The sequence below is a fragment of the Liolophura sinensis genome, chromosome 6 (genome assembly GCF_032854445.1).
Source record: "Liolophura sinensis isolate JHLJ2023 chromosome 6, CUHK_Ljap_v2, whole genome shotgun sequence".
NCBI classification, from domain to species: domain Eukaryota; kingdom Metazoa; phylum Mollusca; class Polyplacophora; order Chitonida; family Chitonidae; genus Liolophura; species Liolophura sinensis.
This window is the reverse complement of record NC_088300.1, coordinates 27405512-27427207: the sequence shown is the minus strand read 5'-3', so window position 1 is coordinate 27427207 and position 21696 is coordinate 27405512. Positions and strand designations below refer to the sequence as shown.

The 21696-nt window shown below is 37.6% G+C and overlaps 3 protein-coding genes across 3 annotated transcripts in view; 2 read left to right on the top strand and 1 right to left on the bottom strand.

Moving 5' to 3' along the window:
- The first annotated feature begins 573 nt into the window (after positions 1–573).
- Positions 574–9574, top strand: LOC135467064 (uncharacterized). The gene is made up of 11 exons (XM_064744824.1): positions 574–630; positions 913–969; positions 2861–2927; positions 3385–3529; positions 5144–5194; positions 5433–5605; positions 6879–6993; positions 7432–7530; positions 8121–8214; positions 8823–8906; positions 9473–9574. Exons 1-11 carry the CDS (start codon positions 574–576, stop codon positions 9572–9574), a joined length of 1044 nt encoding a protein of 347 aa, XP_064600894.1.
- A 349-nt stretch (positions 9575–9923) lies between these two features.
- On the top strand, positions 9924–14011 carry LOC135468627 (uncharacterized). Its single transcript, XM_064746990.1, has 3 exons — positions 9924–10101; positions 10456–10595; positions 11057–14011. The coding sequence occupies exons 1-3, from the start codon at positions 9976–9978 to the stop codon at positions 11400–11402; spliced, it is 612 nt and encodes a 203-aa protein (XP_064603060.1). The 5' UTR covers positions 9924–9975; the 3' UTR covers positions 11403–14011.
- Positions 14012–14589: 578 nt separating this feature from the next.
- Positions 14590–21696, bottom strand: part of LOC135467987 (ligand of Numb protein X 2-like) — a 55672-nt gene continuing 48565 nt past the window's right edge. The window contains exons 8-15 of the mRNA XM_064745963.1: positions 21263–21329; positions 20837–20867; positions 20191–20307; positions 19837–20016; positions 19302–19424; positions 18349–18536; positions 17689–17847; positions 14590–16947 (exon numbers count right to left, since the gene is read on the bottom strand). Of these exons, the coding sequence (XP_064602033.1) occupies positions 16812–16947; positions 17689–17847; positions 18349–18536; positions 19302–19424; positions 19837–20016; positions 20191–20307; positions 20837–20867; positions 21263–21329 (1001 nt within the window). The 3' untranslated portion in view covers positions 14590–16811. The remainder of the gene's footprint in view (positions 16948–17688; positions 17848–18348; positions 18537–19301; positions 19425–19836; positions 20017–20190; positions 20308–20836; positions 20868–21262; positions 21330–21696) is intronic.

Sequence of the window (21696 nt, the reverse complement as noted above, 5' to 3'; positions counted from 1 at the left end):
TAGAATCATTATATATAATGACTGACGGTTGGTATACAAATGTCTGTTTCGAGACATATAGGCACGTTTCAGTCATTTTATTACATTCTACCAAAAGCTAAATGGAAGTACGTGACAGAGGAAAAAACCCACACAAAGGCCAATCAATTCGAAGGCATGCTGGATTTCGATTACGTTAACAACGAACCGACAAATATGGCAGCTAAAATTAACAAGTGAACGGCGCTGTGATTCTTGAATTTTAGTATACAAGAAAAGCCTAAGTGTGTCCGAAAGTTGGAGATGTGATCACCTGCGTACATAGTTCTAGTCAATGTTCGATGAAAGCTGACTGGACTTAGATTATTTTTTTTTTTTTTTTTTTTGATTGGTGTTTTACGCCGTACTCAAGAATATTTCACTTATACGACGGCGACCAGCATTATGGTGGGTGGAAACCGGGCAGAGCCCGGGGGAAACCCACGACCATCCGCAGGTTGCTGGCAGACCTTCCCACGTACGACCGGAGAGGGACTTAGATTATAGGCCTATATGAACAGCTGTATTGGAGAGAAACTTGAAGTTGTTCGCGGAATGCTGCAACGAGAAGACAAAACAGTTTGTAAGAGGCCAGAAGAGGAACTAAAGGAAGTAATCGATTCGAAGTGGAAGACGATTTTTGCAAAATGTAAAGAGACATTGTATGTTGAACACATCACAGTGTTGAACACTTCATCATGTACACGGCTGACTGTATAAAGCCTCATAACTACGCAGAGCTACAAACCGTTGCCGAACACTCCGTATCCTTTACTTTCAGCATTCATTTCATTCATTTTTGTAATACGTTATTGTAGTTCATGTTCTTTGAATAGATATGTTCGTTGGTTTCAAAAAGTACGTGAAGATTTGTCTCCCATGTTTGTCTCTCAGACCAACACGCCCCTCCTACTGCCGAGATGTAAGTTGAGTGCCAGTCGGCATCAGCAGGTGAGTCTACTTAACCCACAAAGGTGTGAAAATGTCAGCCGTCAATAGGTTAGTAACAGAACTGACGAGCTTTGCATTGAAGCAGTTGACTGAATCTCATTAATCTGACAGGATTTTTTTTTTAAAAATCTAGTGAAGTAGTAGAGTACACCATTTAAGTAAAGTAAAGAAGAGAAACCAATTCTATCACCCCCTGGAGATGCTTTGGGTTCAACTCCGCACCACCAGAATACCTGTGAAGAAGAATGGAACGCTTTTGTGACAGCAAAATGGTCCATGTGTTTTGTGTGGAATTTACTGGTAGAACTTAAGTGAAGAGCATTCATCCAGGCGTGTATGACAGGTATTGTGTTTTTTGGTGTATATTTCGAACTTTTACATCATGTGTGTGTTGTATTGGTAGGATAAGCAGTAAGCAGCTAAGGGCTATATGCCTATATTAGACTATACCATAGCATATAACAAATTGATGAATGAAGGGCGGAGTTAAGTATACAACTAAATTTCATCCATTAATTTGTATCTTATTTACGTATTTCACGTTCTCCAGATCTAAATTTTACAGCATCAGTGTTTTGGGCGTGATCGATGATCGTTATTTCTGACTGCGTTAAAGGCTTGTCGAAAATGAACCTGATTCATAATCGTCTATCTACGTTCACACACAGAATAGTGTAAGAAAACATCAATATTTTACCTGCTACACTATTCCCCGGCGTTTCAATTCTGCATTGTCCTGTGATGACTTACGATCAATACCAGGTGCAGGTGTTTGTTAGTGTTGTGGCTGCAGGAACCACTGACACATTGAGGTATAGCACAGAATCTGCAGGCCTATTATACTACCAGTCTACAGCGATGATGGGTAAATGTGTTACACCTTCACTCCATGTGTTATTTACTCTGTAGGTGTATTACATAATGAAGGCTGATGCCTGTATCAATTAATTATTGGGCAGGGTCTGGATTGATCCTCTTGTTAGTAAATGTCCCGTCTCAGATCATTATTGTGAAAAGCTGGTTGTACAATGAATTAATGTAACTCTACCACCTAACAACAAACTCATCTTTAAAATTTCTGTAAACTGTAAAAGTTGACTGACTAAATTTATACAGGAACATTACAAGTAATTTAGACCAGCTAGAAAAAAGTACTAATATGCCATAAGGAAGATCAACAGATTAAGTTTGTTGAATTCATTTTGTGTAGCAACTATGCCACCATGGTGGCATGAAATTACATTGGTGGCAAGAAGCGGGCAAGACTTAAGTTGTACAAATACGCAAGATTAATATTAAAGGGTATAGCTTGATAATTATATTGGGTAAGTAAAATTAGGATCAGTAAGTAAAACATTCAAAATGCAGTTTTACTTAGTAGATGTAATGAGAGGCCTTACCTTTTCAACCATTAAAGCATTTTTGTCAGTGGAATTTAAGCACACAATGATTATCAAAATGATGCTAAAATGATTTATCTGTGTCCCTAAAGATGCAAGCTACATTAAACTGTGCAAATTAGTTCTCTACATCCCATACATGTAGCTCTCTCAGAATGTTTCAGAATATTTATTGCAGAGGCAGTCGAAAAGGTTGAAGAATTGGGGTATATTATAATAGCATACTTTAGTATTGTTTAGACTAGCCTTACTGACTCACTGAGCTAAAGTGTTGGTCTTGCTGCAGCCAGCCCTGCCCCAGAGGTTTTCTCCAACACCTAGTGAAGGGCAGTTCATTAGCTCAGGGCACTGCCATTTCCTCCACCCATAAACCAGAGGTCCCACTCTCTGCCATATACAAATAAAAAATTCTTGAAAATGTCATTCACCATTTCAACGCATAGGAAGTGTTAAAATATGATGACATACTGTTATTTGTGTTATTCCCTCAGTATGCTGCTGAGGGTGCTATGCCTGTGTTACCTGCCCTGGAGTCTGGCACAGCTGACCTGGGAGAAGGTACCCGTTATCACAGGCAGCACTCAGCCACCTGTACGTCGTGATGCTGGACTCGGTTTTGACCTCTCCCTTAATATCCTTGTGTTGTTTGGGGGTAGGTCTAGCTCCAAAATGCTTAATGATACCTGGATATACAACATTTCTTCAGGTGAGTTCTGTGCAAGCCTATATATGTACATTTTCTTAGTGCTTCAACCTGGTGATATTTTAAATTCATATTAAATTTGATTTCAAGTGCACATATGATCATGTATTGTGCTTTTTTCAGTAAAGAGTGAATACCAAATGCTTGTCATGTGTTGAAGTGTACCTTAAAACAATAATTATTGATTTCTGTTTTCATTCTGGTTGAGTTCATTCTGAAAGGAAATTGAAATATATGCAATCGTAGTGACTGAAACAAATAGGGATTATTTTTTTTTATTATTGGTACTTTATATATGTGAAATGTTTTCAGCTCACTGGAGAGAGGTGATGGGCCAGACAAATCCATCAGGGAGGTACAGCTTTGTCAGCGGTGTTTCAGAAGGGAAGTTCTATGTTGCAACGGGCCAGGGCAGGGACAAGATTTTCTACAATGACATTTGGGTGTTTAAATTCAGGTTAGGACATACCACTGTTATTAAACATGCAGCCATGTAGCAAAGCATGGCAAAGCTACATTCCAAAAGTTAGCACTACAAATTTTATACCCAGTACCCCCTGAACTACATTCCAAATGTCAGCACTGCAGATTTTATACCCAGTACCCCCTGAACTACATTCCAAAAGTTAGCACTACAAATTTTATACCCAGTACCTCCAGAAGTACATTCCAAAAGTTAGCACTACAAGTTTTATACTCAGTACTCCCTGAACTACATTCCAAAAGTTAGCACTACAAATTTTATACTCAATATCCCCTGAACTACATTCCAAAAGTTAGCACTACAAATTTTATACTCAATATCCCCTGAACTACATTCCAAAAGTTAGCACTACAAATTTTATACCCAGTACCCCCTGAACTACATTCCAAAAGTTAACAATACAAATTTTATACCACGCACCCCCTGAACTACATTCCAAATGTCAGCACTGCAGATTTTATACCCAGTAACCCCAGAACTACATTCCAATAGTTAGCACTACAAATTTTATACTCAGTACACCCTGAACTACATTCCAAATGTTAGCACTACAAATTTTATACTCAATATCCCCTGAACTACATTCCAAATGTGAGCACTACAAATTTTATACCCAGTACCCCCAGAACTACATTCCAAATGTCAGCGCTGCAGATTTTATACCCAGTGCCCCCTGAACTACATTCCTAAAGTTAGCCTTACAAATTACATTCCAAATGTCAGCCCTATAAATTTTATACCCACTACCTGCTGAACTACATTCAAAAAGCCAGCACTATAAATTTTATACCCAGTACCTCCTGAACTACATAATTTTCAATACACAAGATTTTATATCTAGTAACCAAGGAAACACATCACAGATATCAATACTATCAATTTTATATTGACATCCTTGCTGTTACATTTGAAATGTCCACACTACAGATTTAAGGTCTCGTCACCAATACACTACATTCCAGACGCTCACTCTACAGATTTTAGGTGTTGTAGCTCAAACACCACATTCCAAATGTCCACAGTACAGATTTTAGGTCTTGTAGCCCATACACCACATTCCAAATGCTCACGCTACAGATTTTAGGTCTCGTAGCCCATACACCACTCTCCAAATGTCCAAGCTACAGATTTTAGGTCTTGTAGCCGAAACACTACATTCCAGATTTCCACAGTACAGATTTTAGGTCTTGTAGCCATACACTACATTCCAGATGTCCACTCTACAGATTTTAGGTCCCCTAGCCCATACACTACATTCCAGATGTATACAGATTTTATATTCCTTTCCCCTTGAACTGCCGAAGTTAGGTCTAGTACCCCATACACTCCAAATCACAACACTACAGCATTTCTTGAACCACACCATTGTTTGTTTTTTGCTACAAGAAAATGAATAATATACACAAAAAAGGAAAAAAGAGGTAAACAATCACATCAACTCATACAGTCTTAATTATTATAATTGGTGTTAAACCATTCAATGAATAATTATTACCAGAATTTAGGAATTTTGTTGAACTTGCTTACCATAGTAAGCAGTATAGAGTTGTTTTGAATTTGTCTCTACATGTGTTGTACATCCCCTAGGACAGAACGCTGGGAGAAGTTACCAGGCCAACCTCAGCCCTCATTTTTAAGGTAAATTTTGCACTATATTTGTTTTTCTATTTGAAATGCATGAAGATATTTTGTTCAGTGATATGACATTGTATGAATTTGTAGATCTAATAGCTGTACTAAATGATTTAAATTTAATTTAAGACCTCATAGAATGATTTTGACACAGCTATCACTTGGCAACTTGACAATGAAACCTAGGGATCTGTCTAGAATTTTGTATTTGTATAGATTGTACAGATGTATTTGTGTGTTGTAGCGCCAGTGAATGGAATGGTGTTTCTCAGTTTGCATACAGCCCTCAGGCACGATATGGGGCTGCGGGTGGGATCTTCCCTGGTTCCCCACACCTGTACGTGTCCATGGGCTTCTCCAAGCAGAGGTACTATGACACAGTCGTCTACGATGTACATCAGAGATCTTGGCACTCAGGTAACTGGCAGGAGTTCTAAATGTATATGTCTTATGTCTTCTGCTGTTGATGTATACACTGTGCCTGTACCATTAGTTTTGTGCATCTGAATTTTTTCTACATTTTCCTTAATAACTATATTTTTAGGTACCATAAGTAAGATGAATATTTGGCACATTGTATGTATTAATTTTTGTGTCCGATATCTGTTGAGGATTTAGTCAGTTAAAGCCTTTGAGCACTTTGAGTCTAAAAGTAGATATTTTCACAGTGGAATTTGTTAAAAATAATTGACACTTTCTTATTGATTTCGTAACTCTGATATTATTTGTTTCATTGGCTTTTTATCGCTCTTAGTATTTAACTGATATATCATCAGTCTGGTTTACTTGGAGAGGAAATGAGCAGAACCTGGCAGAAGTGGAAAATTCTTCAGTTGACTTTAAACTCCAATCGGCCAAGCAATCCATCCACCTACTTGTGCACCCATCCATTCACCTACCCATCCATGTATTCATTCACCTACTCACCCATGCATCTATTCACCTACCCACCCATGCACCCATCCACTGACCTACCCACCCATCCATCCATTGACCTACTTGTGCGCCCATCCATTCACCTATCTCACCCATGTATCCATTCACCTACTTATGCACCCATCCATTCACCTACCCACCCATGTATCCATTCACCTACTCACCCATGCATCTATTCACCTGCTTATGCACCCATCCATTCACCTACCCACCCATGTATCCATTCACCTACTCACCCATGCATCTATTCACCTACCCACCCAGGCACCCATCCACTGTCCTACCCACCCATGCATCTATTCACCTGCTTATGCACCCATCCATTCACCTACCCACCCATGTAACCATTCACCTACTCACCCATGTAACCATTCACCTACTCACCCATGTAACCATTCACCTACTCACCCATGTAACCATTCACCTACCCACCCATGCACACATCCACTGACCTACCCACTCACCCATTCACCTACATACCAATGCAAACTTCACACATCCATCCATTTGACCTACCACCCATGCATTTTTTCACCAACCCACCCATGCTTCCATCCATCCTTTCACCTACCCACCGATGAATCTATCCGTCTGTATTTAGACTAATCCCAACATTTGTTTCGTCAAAAGTATCAAATTGAAAATTGTTTATAATGAATCACAAAGAAGTCCCTGGTTACAAAGTAATAGTCATGATGAATATAATGATGATGCAATTGGTTAAAAAATCTCTAAAAGCACTGTATGATTTCAGAATTCCCTTGTTATCAATGTCACCCGTACAGCGTGACGTACCCTCATGCACGATGTCTTCACAGCGGGGTCATGGTGAACTCTGAGGAGCTGGTCATCTTTGGGGGATGCTTAACGTAGGCAATTTTCAGTCTTTAAAAAATGTTTTCAAATGTGAATTATTGTAGATTGATTTCTTGAAAGTTTTAACACTGAAAGAACATGGAGATCTGGTGTAATCGCCACAATATGGCTACAGTATTGCCATAGTACTGTTAAGCCATATTCATTCATTTATTTATTTTTGATGTACATGTGTAGGAGAACTTTAGTTGCCAGCCACTAGGTCAAATTATAGTATGGTTACATGAATTTTGCTAATTTTTGCATACCGTGTTATATTACTGAGACTCTGGATAAAGCTATAGGCATTTTGTTATGTATTCCCTAATTCACAAACAATATAATTTTATCGATCTACATAGGATACCACTTTCTACATAGGATACCACTTTTTGAATTTCATGCAAAAAGGTTGAAAAAATACAGTACATACATATTGTATTGTTTACCAGAGGTGGTGGTGTGGCTGGCCCCTGCCCGTCTGGGGACTCATGGCTATTTGATGGTAGGTCAAAACTCTGGACAAAGTTACAGGATTGTGTTATGCCGAGGTGAGACATCAAATGACCTTACATACATGTAAATATAGTATTCAAAAACAAGTAGGAGATATTCTATACAAATGAGCCATAGCTATTTAAAAAGTATCAGTATCTTTCATTAGACACAAAATGTAAATAATAATCATTAATACTGAAACAATAATACTGAAACAATAATAAAACAATAATAGTGAAACAATAATACTGAAACAGTAATAGTAAAACAATAATGCTGACACAATAATAAAACAATAATATTGAAACAATAATACTGAAACAGCAATAGTAAAACGATAATGCTGACACAATAATAAAACAATAATATTGAAACAATAATACTGAAACAGAGAAAGTACTTGAAAGTCAAAGATTAAATTCTTATGAAATATCTTCCACAAGAAATAGAATTTTGTTATTTGCTTGGAAGAGGGTATGCAGACTTATGTTGACAATTAATGCGTGCAATTTGAAAAGTATTAAATTTATGTGGATAGAATTGGTGTATAGCTATGCATTTACATGCGATCATGATATTAATTATGTTTAACAAAGTTTCTGTAACCAGAAATGAGTGAAATGTTACACCTTTTTGTCTACAGTATGTATGCTGCCATGGCTATGCTACCAATCAGCACAGGAGAGAGGAGAGTGGTCCTGTATGGAGGAATAAACAAAACGCCACAGGTCCTAGAGGTACATCTATATCCAATGTAATACCAAGTGCTAGAAAAAAACATGAAATAAGCATTAGTAGAAAAACCACAGAAAACTATTCCTAACTATTTTTATATTTTTGTCTATAGGGTCAGTTGTGGTGGGAGATTTTTGACTGAATAAGATACAGTGAAATATTAGAATTATGTGGGTTCATTTAGGTGTATGACTTTGCACAATCTAAAGTTAGACTAAAAGTACAGAAATTTTTCCCCATTAGTGTCATTCAGTGACGGCATTTTGCAGCATTTTATGTAGCGTAAACAAAGATTTAGCCTACAAAAGGGGAATCCAGTTCATAATATAGGAATGCTTCCCTCATAGTGTAATGTACTATTCCATGGGAACAAATACATGTATATATGTTTAATGCAGATTTAGCACAGATAAATTTGATTCATACAGAGTTAACACTGTCTCTATGTATTACATGTATACTAGTGTATGTCTTCATAGATATTAACATTGATTGTTTCGTGGTAAAGTTTTTTCACAATTACAAAAGGGAACTGAATATTTACACCGCATCTACGTGTCTTGTTTGGATATTTGATAGCATTTTTCATACCTTTTTGTCATACTTTTAGACTGTGCCTACTAAAGAAAACGAAATTGGATTGTTAAATCCTGGCTCAGGACTGTGGACACGGAGGAAAACGTTAAGTTCTCAGGTAAGGGAAAGTTAAGTGAGTTATTTCCCTTGATCTTGTATCAATGTGATGAAGCAGCATAAAAATGTCTAATCATAGGCAGAAAGATGTGTAAAATCATTGCATAGTGTCCAAGGTTATCAGTGGAAGATACGCATGGAAAAAATAGGTGTATTGGTTAAAATACATTGTACATTTGTAAATAATGATGTAAATTAAGTGTGTTAAGATGTGTATATTTGTATTACAAATAGAGACATGGACACAATGCAGGTTGATTATAACATAGGATATTCACCCGTCTCTTAACATGCAAAGGTTTTGAAAGTAGAGTAAGGGCAAAGAAAATTGAAATTTATATTATCTTGGCTTTCCTTCAAAACCTTCTTTTCTTGTCCTTTGTTGTTGTTGTGGGGTATGTTTTTAACAGAATTATATTCCAATTTTAATTAAGGTGGTGGTGGTGGGGGGATTTGTTGATTATAAGAAAACACTTGTGACGGGATAAGATACCTGTCCTTATAAATACACCCATTACCTGAATAATTTCTCTACCTACTCACATATGTAATATATGTTTCTGGTAGGACACCTACCCCAGTAAGAGAGCATCCGTTGCCATGGCCACGGGAGAAGAGGGTGTCTATATGTTTGGAGGATTTGAGACTGAAGGGTGTGTCATTATATAGATATGTTTTTGAATTGGTGTGCATCTGAAAACTGTGAGCGTATGCGTATATGCAGTATGTCCTGTTATGCATGTGATGGATTATATAAAACCTCAACAGTATGTAATTTCTCAATGCAACTTTTTTGTCTTCAAAGCTTAAAATTGAATTCATTCAGAGAAAAGGTGGTAATTTTAATTAAGGCTTACTTGCATTATGTTAATCACTGTGATATCGTTTTAATCATAGGCTTAAGTCATTCATTCTTTGTTAGACAGTATACCGTTAGTTGATACAATAATGAAGTGGTTGATTATTTTCTGTCCAGAGGTGCTCTTCTGAATGATCTTTGGCTTCTTCATGGAAATGCGTTGACTGCTGATAGCGCAGAAAGGATTGACTGTTCTCAGCGATTTTTCAATATGATCATGGTCCATGGAATCCTCATGACAATTGGCTGGGGAGTTTTTCTCCAGTGGGGAGCCTTCGTTGCTAGATATGCCCGTCACAGAAATCCATTCTGGTTTTATTTTCATACAACAGTACAAGTAGGTGGCAGTATGCAGAAAACGTCCTTACTAAAAGTTTGCTAATTTCACCCAAAAATTACATTTTTAGAGGCAACCAAATTTCATAAAATATTACTTTTGGTGCTGCAACATAGACTTTTCTTGGTGTTCGGTATTAAGGGGAAGTTCAACGACTGGTTGACCTGTGACAGTTTTCTCATAGCTCTGACCAGTTTCTACCACTTGTAAACTGGACCTCATTGCTATCTTATAAGTGGAATGAGTATGTCTGTTAAATTAAACTTCACACAATAAAACACAAGTGGTGTTATATTTGTTGTCCTCATGAGGATTCACATTCTTTTTAAAGCCCTCGGGTACTTTGGCTTTCAGATATCTGGACTGTGTTGCTCCATAGCGGGATTTGTATTTGCAGTCTTCTCTGTGCAGTTTGACCATTTTAGATTCACACATGGAATCCTCGGTCTTATTGTCATGATCCTAGGCATTTTACAGCCAATAAATGCTGTACTGTGAGTACATATATATCAATTGAATACATCTGGCTAAATTACATATGGAAAGCTTTGCATCTCTTTATTCCTATGTTACCATAGCAGATTCAGCCAAAGGCTATTGTCAGTCATGTCCAACCAGTTGTCCATCCAAAATTACTGCAATATCTTGTGAACCGATTCATGTAAAAGTAGCTTTTAAATTTTGTATATTTTTTTTCATTTCTGCCTCTCATTACAGGTAGGACTATTGAAAGTGAATGTTATTGGACACTATTTTACTGACCTTACGTGGCACCTCTCTGGTTTTTTCAAATTTGCTTGCTACAATATAATAGTAATTTAAGTTTAGTTTAAGAACATACATTTATGCTTGTATGTTGATTTATGCTGAATTAGCAAATTACACCTGTCAAAATACTTGTATAGCATACACTTGCCATGAAATATCCTCTTTAAGTCTGTGATTGTCTTTGTAGTCGACCCCATAAAACCGTTCTACTGGTAGACGAGTCAAGCGCGCGACTAATCTGGCGGTGGATTCACCACACCAATGGCCGCTTGGCTCTGCTCCTAGCTCTGGTGAACATCACCCTTGGGGTATTCCTGGCTGTGGCAAACATCGTCATCTGGGCCCTGTGGATCACCTACCTCTGTCTCCTATTCATCATCTATTTCATCGTGGAAATCCTCAAGCGCCACCAGGATCGGCAACAGGCTAAGGAGTTGTTTGTCAAGGGCAATATGGATGACCTTGACCAAACACGGGTGGGTCCTTCAAATTATCGTGTTAGTCCACCGATGGTAGAAGTTTCTCGTCTGTGATATACATGTAGGTGTGGTGTAGTAATCAGGCTGGTTCTTGACCTTTATTTTCATACACCAACTCCCACCTTCTTTTAATGGTGTCCCTGGTTGAAAACCAGACTGTATTATATACTGTATGCCAAAAATACCGCCTGCCAAATATCGAAACCATAAAAGTAACAGTAAAGCTTGAAGAAATTATTTTAGAACATTGACCAGTTTGTGCAGATGTGAGAGACAGCTAGAACACTTTAGTGTCACTGAATGTGATCACAGGTGCATGCATAGGTGTTGTAATATTGTTATCTTACAAATGTAATGGATAACTGAATCCTAGTAGCATTTATAATGTGCATAATAATTTTTCAAACACTCAAAAAAAAGAAAAAAAATATGACCACCTACATATTACATGTTGAGACTGTAGGATTGTAATGTTCAGAATTTTCATCTCAAGTTATATTTTGCTGGTTAAATTTGTTGAAGATTTTTGTCTCTATTTTGCATTTGGTACATTACACAACAAGGTCTGTCTCTTTCAACACTTTCAATTATTTTTTTGTTTATATGTATGTCCTGGTCAAGAGGAAACACAAAGTTTTTCGTGAAACAGAAATTTTAATTCCAGTTCATAATTTTACAGATGCAACTTTGTTTTCCAGCTTAATATTGTGAGTATTTCTTCATCTTTGCGGTAAACATAAAATTTTGTGTTTTTTTTTTTTTTTTGTGTTGTACACTAACCACTGAAAAATCAATCTTGGTGTTAATTAATAATACTGGTTGGCTGTTGAGTTTGTTGTACATGTATGTAATAATACTGACAAGCTCCACTGGCCACTCACCAAACGGACTTGTCCGGTTTTTCCTGTATATACATAATCATTTTGACTACACACTGACATTACTGTATGTTCAAACCTCACCAAAGTCACTTTTACATGTATATTGGAATTGCATTTAACTTGTTGAGGGTTGGGATTGATCTCTTACCTGCTCAGCTCAATTATACCACCAGAGATAAAGCTGCCATTATAATGTGTTCAGCAACCTATGAAATATTTTGAATATGTTAAATTAGTATATGTTTTTTGTTAACTATATAAGAATTTATATTTAAACTTTTTTAGAATTTAAACAAAATATTTTTTATCATTCTTGAAACCAATGTGTGCAATATTGTATTATTATTATTGTACTTTATACTCTCATTTCAGTTTCTTCACACCCAATATTATCCTCAATATTAATGAACTCCAGAGATAAGCATCAGGATAATTGTATCGGGTCCCTCGATCCCATGATGTAAATTCTTTCTGTGAAATGCATGAGTTTTCACATGCTCATCAATAATTACATGCAAATGTGGATAAGTACACATGTAGTTCTATTTATTAATGCCTATAATTGGTGAATTTGTAGATACATTTATATATTTGGGAGATCATAAACTGTACACCCATATTCATTTTTCTTGTTGATTTGACGTTATTGCAAAGGCATTTTAAGTGGAGGAGGGGAGTGGGGAGGGATAGGGCAGGGAGACCTGTGCCCCAATTCTTTCAAAGGTTGGGGGCCAACATATGTTCTGGCCCTCCAACTTTTTGACCAAACCATATAAAAAAAAATAACTTAGAGTGAATGTTCAGTGCTTTCTGAACTATTTTGAATCAGATGTTAAACATTTCTTTAAATTTTTGTATCACAAAGAATGTTAGGATATCAAGTTTACCTAGGTTTTTATCATAATGTTGAATGGGAATTCCCTTTTGTGAGTTTGTGGATGCCCCTAGCTCCCCATTCAGATCAGCTCCATCTTAGCACACAAATTTTCAATATTTTTGAAGTTAAAGGCTCTGTTTCTATTTGCTTTAATTGGTGGGAAAGGAGTTTAGAACCTGTCTCTGGACATCTGGAATCTCAGAACTTCCAGGGTGAGGATGGGTCCTGGACCCTCGCCTATAATTGACTGAGATAGTCTTTCATCTTGCCTATGTACAACCCCACCATCTCTCCACGTTGCTGCTTCTGGGCCTGATTATAGTGGTCATTGTACAATTAACATTGTTCAGTTTATCCGCATGCGCTATTTGAGTAAATATTTTACAACTCACATGGCATGTAAAGTATGAAAGCGATCTGATTAGGGATTTTTGCCAAAATGTGCAGTATATTTCATCACATACTTGTTGATGGACATTTGTTTTCTCTTAAAACATGCGAAAATGTTTGTAAGGTTATATTGAATCCAAGAGCTTCCGGGGCCTTGGTGGCTCTGGACCTTCCCCTCATTGGTCAAGATAATGTCCCCCCCAACCCCCAACCCCACTTCTCATTTGCTTCCTACGCCCCTGTATTGTATGTGAAGTGTTGGTTGTTATGGATACTACATGCTAATGATTCATATGAATGTTATCTTTGTGATAGTTTTTAGCTGTTAAACATTAACATGCTGTACAAAATAAGTTTGCTTATATTTTTTTACCCTTCTTGGGGGGTGACCTTTTTCTTTGTTGTATTTTGTATACAACCTTTTGGATTGGCAGCTATATTAGTGCTAATATATGGACATTAATATATTGTTGCAAAAGGACGAGTGCACAATATAGTTATGTTTTTTTTGTATGGACAGGAATAAATAAATAAAAAAATCATTTTATCTGTTTGCTTGGTTACAGCGTTTTGTAAAAAATCACTGGAGAGCCACCATTATTTATGATAGTGTATGAATACTAGATGTGTTAGATCTGTAAATACATACAATATTTCCTTGCTCTTCTTTACTTAAAACTACTCTTACTGATTTAGACAAAGTCTGCAGGAAGTGAATCATCATTTTTCTCGAGGCTCCTTGAAACTTAGTTTCCTCCTGGTTGCGTTCAGTTTCTTTCTCCTCAACAGTCATGCGTGTGAAATATTCTTTATTACAACATAAAACAACAAACCAATTCAACTCTGAACGAGAGGCAGACTGTTTCAGTTAGGGGAGGATTTTCTTTTGAAACAGAACGGAGCAAGGGAGAGATTGAGAAAGTTTGGGCCCACTTTCACAAAACTTCGCAACTGTCATTACTTTCTGGTACTTTCATCTGTGTCATTTACAAATTTTTGAGACAATGGGTCGTGCTGGATGACATTTTCATTATAAATCCAGGAAATATTTCCCTGTTAGACATTTACCTGTGCTGTGTACATGAATACTGAGAGGAAAAAACAACAAAATACTTCCTTGCTCATCTTTATTTAAAATTGAGCTTTCAGTCCATGACTATGATCACGGTACACCTGTACAGTTTGGCGCATTACTGACGACATGGAATGATCTATACAAAACTATGTACAGATACAAGCTGCAAACTGGGCTACAAGCATGGAAAATAGTAGCGGGCCCATAAAGTAGTATCAAAAATGCGTAGCAAATCTTTGGTGCTGAAAGGCTTGTATATAAATCAGTAAAGGCAGTAAGCACTGGACATCCAGTTAAGTATCCGCTTCACAACACCACATTAAAATCTACTGGGGACTTCTACATGTACACGCTATCCCATACAGCTGGCACACACCCACAGAAAGCTTGAGTTACCAGTAAGGGGAGAGCACTCTGCCCATTAGGCAAACAGCAGAAGATTCAAACACCATACACGTACATCCACCCTTCACCATGGTCACCAAGAGTCTAACATTTTCAGTCTTTTGTGCACTTTCCTAATGATTAAAAAAGCACATAAATGAACTAAAAACATCAGTATGGCATCACCTGATTGTGTCTCTTATAAAGCCAATGGACCTGCTGCTAACAAACAAATATGGCTGCTTGAAAAACTATTATTTATTTTTTGATATAATATATTCAGCACTACAATAGTGATAATATTCAACTAGCATTTGAAGGAGAAAACTGCAATTCAGCCCCGAAAACTACATGCCCAGATGTTACTGCCACAATCACTCACAAAATACCATGTCTTGTCTTAATCCAGACACTTATTTTTAGCTACAGAGTTCTTTTTAATATGTAATTCCTGATTGGCTAAACACTTATTACACACTTCGGAGATTTCACACATCATAATACAGGTAAAAACAATCAGGACTAGGTTTTTCCACGATTAGAGTCTCTTGAAATACAGTCAAACGACTTGCCAAGAATTAACTACACAATAAAAAATATATAGAAATACTTTTAGAGATCAACAAGAAACGTGATGATATAAAAAGACACTTAACTATAGACTTGTTAATAACTACATGATCATTGGAAATACTGTCGTACAAAACTGTCTAAAACCACACGTACCTTCATATGGCATTCGTATGTCTATCACAGAATGAGGACTTTTAATACATGTATTAGGAGACACACATATGCCACTGAATTTCATGGACCATTTGTCCATTTTCAACTAATTCACAGAGTTCTGTACACATTTACTTCACAATGCAGCTGTACACCTATAATTCAAAACTTAGCACAATGCCACCACGTATATTGCATGTATACCAGCATAAGCACTCACTTATGAACTAAGCTGGAACTGAATTCCAAATTCAGAATAAACATAATAAATAACCTAATAGTAGCAAAAAAACACCCCTGTTTTAACTAGTTTCACCTGATGATATAGTCTGAGCTGAGGTCCTACAGGAGTGCAGACTGTAACATGTTCACAGTTTTACAGGCGTAGCTTTTATGATTTTGGCAGCTTTTGTCCATAGTGGAGAGAGACCATATTCGTATAGCTCAATGCTGAGCTAAATGCTCCAGTACACAGGCATGTATATAACCGGATATATTTGTAAAGCTTTGAAGTAAAATATAGTCACATATGTATGCATACAGGCTGTTATAAATACCACAGCTAAAGATCTCTCTCTCTCAAGCACCATGGAAGTCTGGATTACTATATCCTGCACTGGTGCTCCTTATACCAGCTTTCAAGGCAAAAATGATAATTTCTCAACTTCTTGTTACATGATGGACTGCTGAAACTAAGGTCACATAAAAAGCCGGGGGACAAATGAACTCGAGTGTCGGCCATTGAGCGTCTGTTTTTCAGGAACCACACAGATTTCACAAACATGTAGAGTCAAAATAAGGCAGAAGTTATCGTATACAATCAACCCATTCTGTTTGTGAACCATTTTATGTGGGGGTGAGGTGCAACAGTTCTGTTACTTTTGCTTTCCCACCAAATACTGATTACTTGTCACCTTGCAGTCAAAAATATTCCATTGCTCCATTTGTGAGGAATACAGTGAGAACAAGAATCAGAAAGTAGAACTGTGTATTATGGCAACTGTGGATTGTTGCGCTTTGTTGTCCTTCACAACTGAAGAGGTATGGGGTAAGCTTTGTTTACCTCCAAGACAAAAGAGGTAGAGACTATTTGCCCCTCTTACACTAGAGAGGTAGATACAAGGTTGCAGTTACACAACAGTGCCGGGCCAAGACACGATGGTGAGGGTCACATTCCCCTCCACTTGTTTAAGGATGTTGACAGCCTTGGAGTGGGTAATATTCTGCAGGCAGTGGTCATTTACTGTGACTAGCATGTCGCCACATCTGTAATTGAAGAGAAGACAAAGTCATGTAAAAGATGCTGACTGTCCAAAAATTGATAACAAGAATTGATTGTTAGCACATACAGCAACTTTCTCTACTAATTACAGAAGTGGCATGATGCCATAATCATTCATTCTACTAATTACATTTGCGGCTACATGTACTTCAAATCCCGATATGTTTATCGGTAGCCAAAGAACAAAGAATACCTGAACGTTGTTCTAGACATCAAGCTTCATTCTGCAACCATCCAAGAAAAAAAGTGTGTTTCAAAGATTTCACATCCTATGTTTTCCAATTCTTTCAAAGACCATTCAGTTCTAAGTCTTCACAAGGACAATAATAATTGAATTTTTTTAAGCTTATTGAGCAATCCTGTGCAAGCATAATATAAATTGATATTTAACACTGAAAAATTGAGTACTTTCAATGACATCCCAAAATGAACTCTTTTTCAAGGTCTTGGAAACCTTACAACAAAATTTAAGTGTAAGAACCCTGCTTATGGTATCAAAATAGATTAAAATGTTGACTCCCTCAAATAATTTGACAGCTCACTCCGCATCATAGAATTGGTAGGCTTTTACCTGACTCGATAATAACACAATATTAAATTCATTCATTATCATTTGTATTGAGCAACAGAAAGAATACTGTGTTATCAAGGAGAAACCAAATACAAAGTTTTTATCCCTACAGCTACAAAGACATCTCACAGCCAGTTCTATCTGTTGTGCTTACCTGAGACGACCGTCCTTGGATGCAGGGGTATCTAAGACAACAGATTTCACATAGATGGGCACATTTCCCTGACTGCTATCACAGCCGCCCACCACTGAGAACCCCAGGCTGCCTATGGGGCTCCGCAGTAGGGTTATCACCTTGAGAGACTGGTACACTCTGCAAAGAGTATATGCGTGCACAACTTAGTTCAAAAGTTTGACGACAGTAAATCTGTTTTACACATGACATCATCCAGTAAGAACTAAATTTGGAGGGAAGTAAGTCTTCTAGAGCCAGAGTAAAAGTTTCTACAAGCAAAATTTCAGGTGAAAAAATCTGATAACTCTAGATGATTTATTTATTTATTTGATGGGTGTCTTATGCCATAATCATGAATATTTCACTTATATGATGGCCGCCAACATTACGGTAGGAGGAAATCAGGCAGAGCTTTGGAGGAATCCACAACCATCAGGTTGTTGGCAGACCATTCCATGTACAGCCAAAGGGGAAGCCAGGGCACAACTCCTTTATAGTTCCTTTTCCTTCAAGCCTTAAACCAGTTTTCAACAACCGGGCTCAAAACTCTCAAAAAACGATGAGATTCTATACAGGCCAATGGACTGACAGACACATACCGCAATAAAATACATAGAGAGATGTAGTGTGTGTACGTACTCAGGGAGTTGTAGCCAGTAGAGCCAGGAGGGGGTGAAGTTCTCTGGGCCCTCACATGTCTCTGGCCCCTCCATTATCCTCAGTGTGATGGATTTGGCTTCAGCATTGCATTTGAGTATTTTAACAGCCTCTGCATGAGACAACCCGAATAAACTAGTCCCATTGATAGAGAGCAAAATGTCACCTTTCTGCAAACAAACACATACATATACATTTATACACTACATATTCACATGAGAAGTTATTGTTAGTTATGTACACGTGATAGCAGATTTAGAGAGTTGAAGTATTTATTTATTTGATTGGTGTTTTACGCCGTACTCAAGAATATTTCACTTATATGACGGCGGCCAGCATTGTGGCGGGTGGAAACCGGGCACAGCCCAGGGGAAACCCACGACCATCTACAGGTTGCTGACAGACCTTCCCACTTACAGAGAGCTGAAGTAATAAAACTGCACAGGAAAATAGGGTGTTACCAAGAACATGTCAAATTTAACATCATCAGACACCATGTAACCACAGGACACATATCCCAATCCTGGAAGAATTCAAAAGTCACTCTCAACATTATTTCACTGATTTGTTAACTGGGATGTCTCCTTTCAACAAGGAGACCCAATACAGCCATATTTATAATGCTGCCTTACTGCAGAGCCATGCTGAAGACACCAGATGCGACACCTGGTTACTGTATGCAAGTACTGGTGTATTTATTTATTTATTTATTTGATTGGTGTTTTACGCCGACAGCCGCCAGCATTATGATGGGAGGAAACCAGGCAGAGCCCGGCTGAAACCCACGACCATCCGCAGTTTGCTGACAGGCCTTCCCACACACCGCCAGAGAGGAAGCCAGCATGAGCTGGACTTGAACTCATAGCAATCGCATTAGTGCAAATACTGGTGTAACGAGCACCAATCAGCCTATGGTCTCCTTACAACTGACCCACCTTTACTTGTCTTGTTCTCCCCAGGCAGCCTGTAGGGTTAATATTCGTGATGTAGATAGGGGTGTCCCCGCGAGGGCTCCTCAACCCACCAGCTACCCCAATCCCCAAGGTCTCCAAAGGTGCCTGCAGTGACAAGGCAATAATACTGGACATTACAGACAGTACAGGAATCAAGCAGCAAAATTACGCTGAATCCACTGGCAACATTCACAGCTAGCATGTGTTTAGTTACCGCATTTGTACAAAAAGACTGAAATTAGTCCATAATGCCAAAATAACCAGATTTCAAATCTCATTGAGGATTTCATCTCACATGACAAATACATATACAACATGTGGGTAAACATCTCATGTAATGAATAATCATGTTTGTCACAATAAGACTGACACAAGAATAGGAGTCCATCTGATCATATTCAAATTTGGCTGAATTTGTCCAATCAGAATTTCCCGCTATAATTCAGTTTTAAATTATAAATGTAAACATCAGTGAATGACAAAACAACCTGTATCCTTGACGACATGTATGTCTTACCTTTGTAACAGTAATGAATCTCTCAGTACATTTCTTACAGAGGACAACCTTGGTCACGTCAGAGTCACTAGAGCCGCTTTCTGAGACAACATCTTGAGCTGTAGAACTGGAGCGAATGAGGTCAGGGGTTTGCGGACGACTTCTCCGGGATATCACAAACTGTACTTTGTCTACGCTGGACTGTAATACAGAGAGTCCACACGGTTGTGTAAGATGGAGATATCACCAAACGCACGAGATTGTAATACTGCACCATCACAAAACAATACTGTCGTCTACACAGGATTTTAACACCAGACATAACATCCAGTTTCAGCAATTTCTACACACCATACAATAAAATCAAAGACTGACCTGGATTATACGGGCCGCTTGTTCCTGTGAGCCATAGCTTAAGTCTTGACCATTAATTTCTAACACTCGGTCATCAGGTTTGAGCCTTCCATCTATTGAAGCTTGCCCGCTGGGTACCTGAGAACGTGAAAAACATATGGTAGTGATATGATATCAACTACTTAACAAAATGCAAGTATTTAACCAATGCAATAACTGTGACTTTCTGCAAACAAGTGTAGAGTTTTGCATTGTCTTACAATTAGGCCCCTCATTAAGAAAATGATAAACGATGTGACAAAACACAATGTTAAATATCAGTGTGAACTGTAAGAAGTCCCCTCCTGCTGGAAATGTATGTGGATATGAAGTGAAGAAAGGATGAAATAAGTGCAACGATTAACAAAATTTCAAATTCCAACCCTATAATTTCAAAACATTTCTGCTCCGCAGCTTGGTCAGAGAGATTATGTTTGGATTTTTAAAAATTTTTTGACCAGAGTTCATTTGTTTGTACTGACTCCTCTACCAAGGGACCATACTTAACCACTTCATATGGTTGTGCCCATGAATTAATACCTCGTAACAGTCACACTATACTAAAATTTGGTCGTTAATCCTGTATCAATATGGGCTGGTAGTTACAAAACTGAGAGATCGAACTTACCAAATTTAATATAAAGAGTCCAGGACCATTTCTGAAAGTCAAAAAATGATTATTTAAATTAATACAAATTTACACAGCACAAATTGACCTAACAGTTTATGCCTCTAGCATTCAAATGTAGTTGTGCCTGGTTTGTATCATTATATTCCACTCTCCAGGACATAAAGAGCAAAGGGCTCATGTGTTCATATCAGAACACGCCTGCCAAAAATGTGGATTCACATGTACATGAAACATGCAATTTTCAGCAATAAAGTGAATTTCTGATATACAGTTACTCACAACAAATTGAATAGCAGTTGAGATAAATGCTACATTTGAAATATGCAGTAATGTTAATGCAAAAACTCAATGTAACATATGGGCACATAATAAACACATAAACGTATATAAACAGCGTTGATGTGTTACATAAGGTGTACATACCTCTTTCCAACCAACTTTATGCCTAACTGCTTCCCTCTGCTTTTGCTTAACGTACACTTCAATATTTCTGGAAAAATATGAAACAAACAAGTTATGCCTTACGTTTTGTCATACACATGGAGATAAAAGTCTACACAGGAAGAGAAAAAATGGTTTCATACATTTAAGAAAGACTGTGGACCATTTTATGCACATATCTAAAGAGACTAAAACACGCAATTTCACAGTTATAATTTTCCCATCTGGTGACTGACTAAAGTACAATTTTATTCCATACACAGAGATTCATAACTGAAATTTAAAGAAATAATCAGAAATAAGAATATTAGCTGAACTTTTGGGGAAGAAATCTCAGAAAGGCTTTTCAGTCATATGAGTCAAATACTGCAACACTTTATAAACGCACGACTGGAAACCCACCACTGGAACTGAAA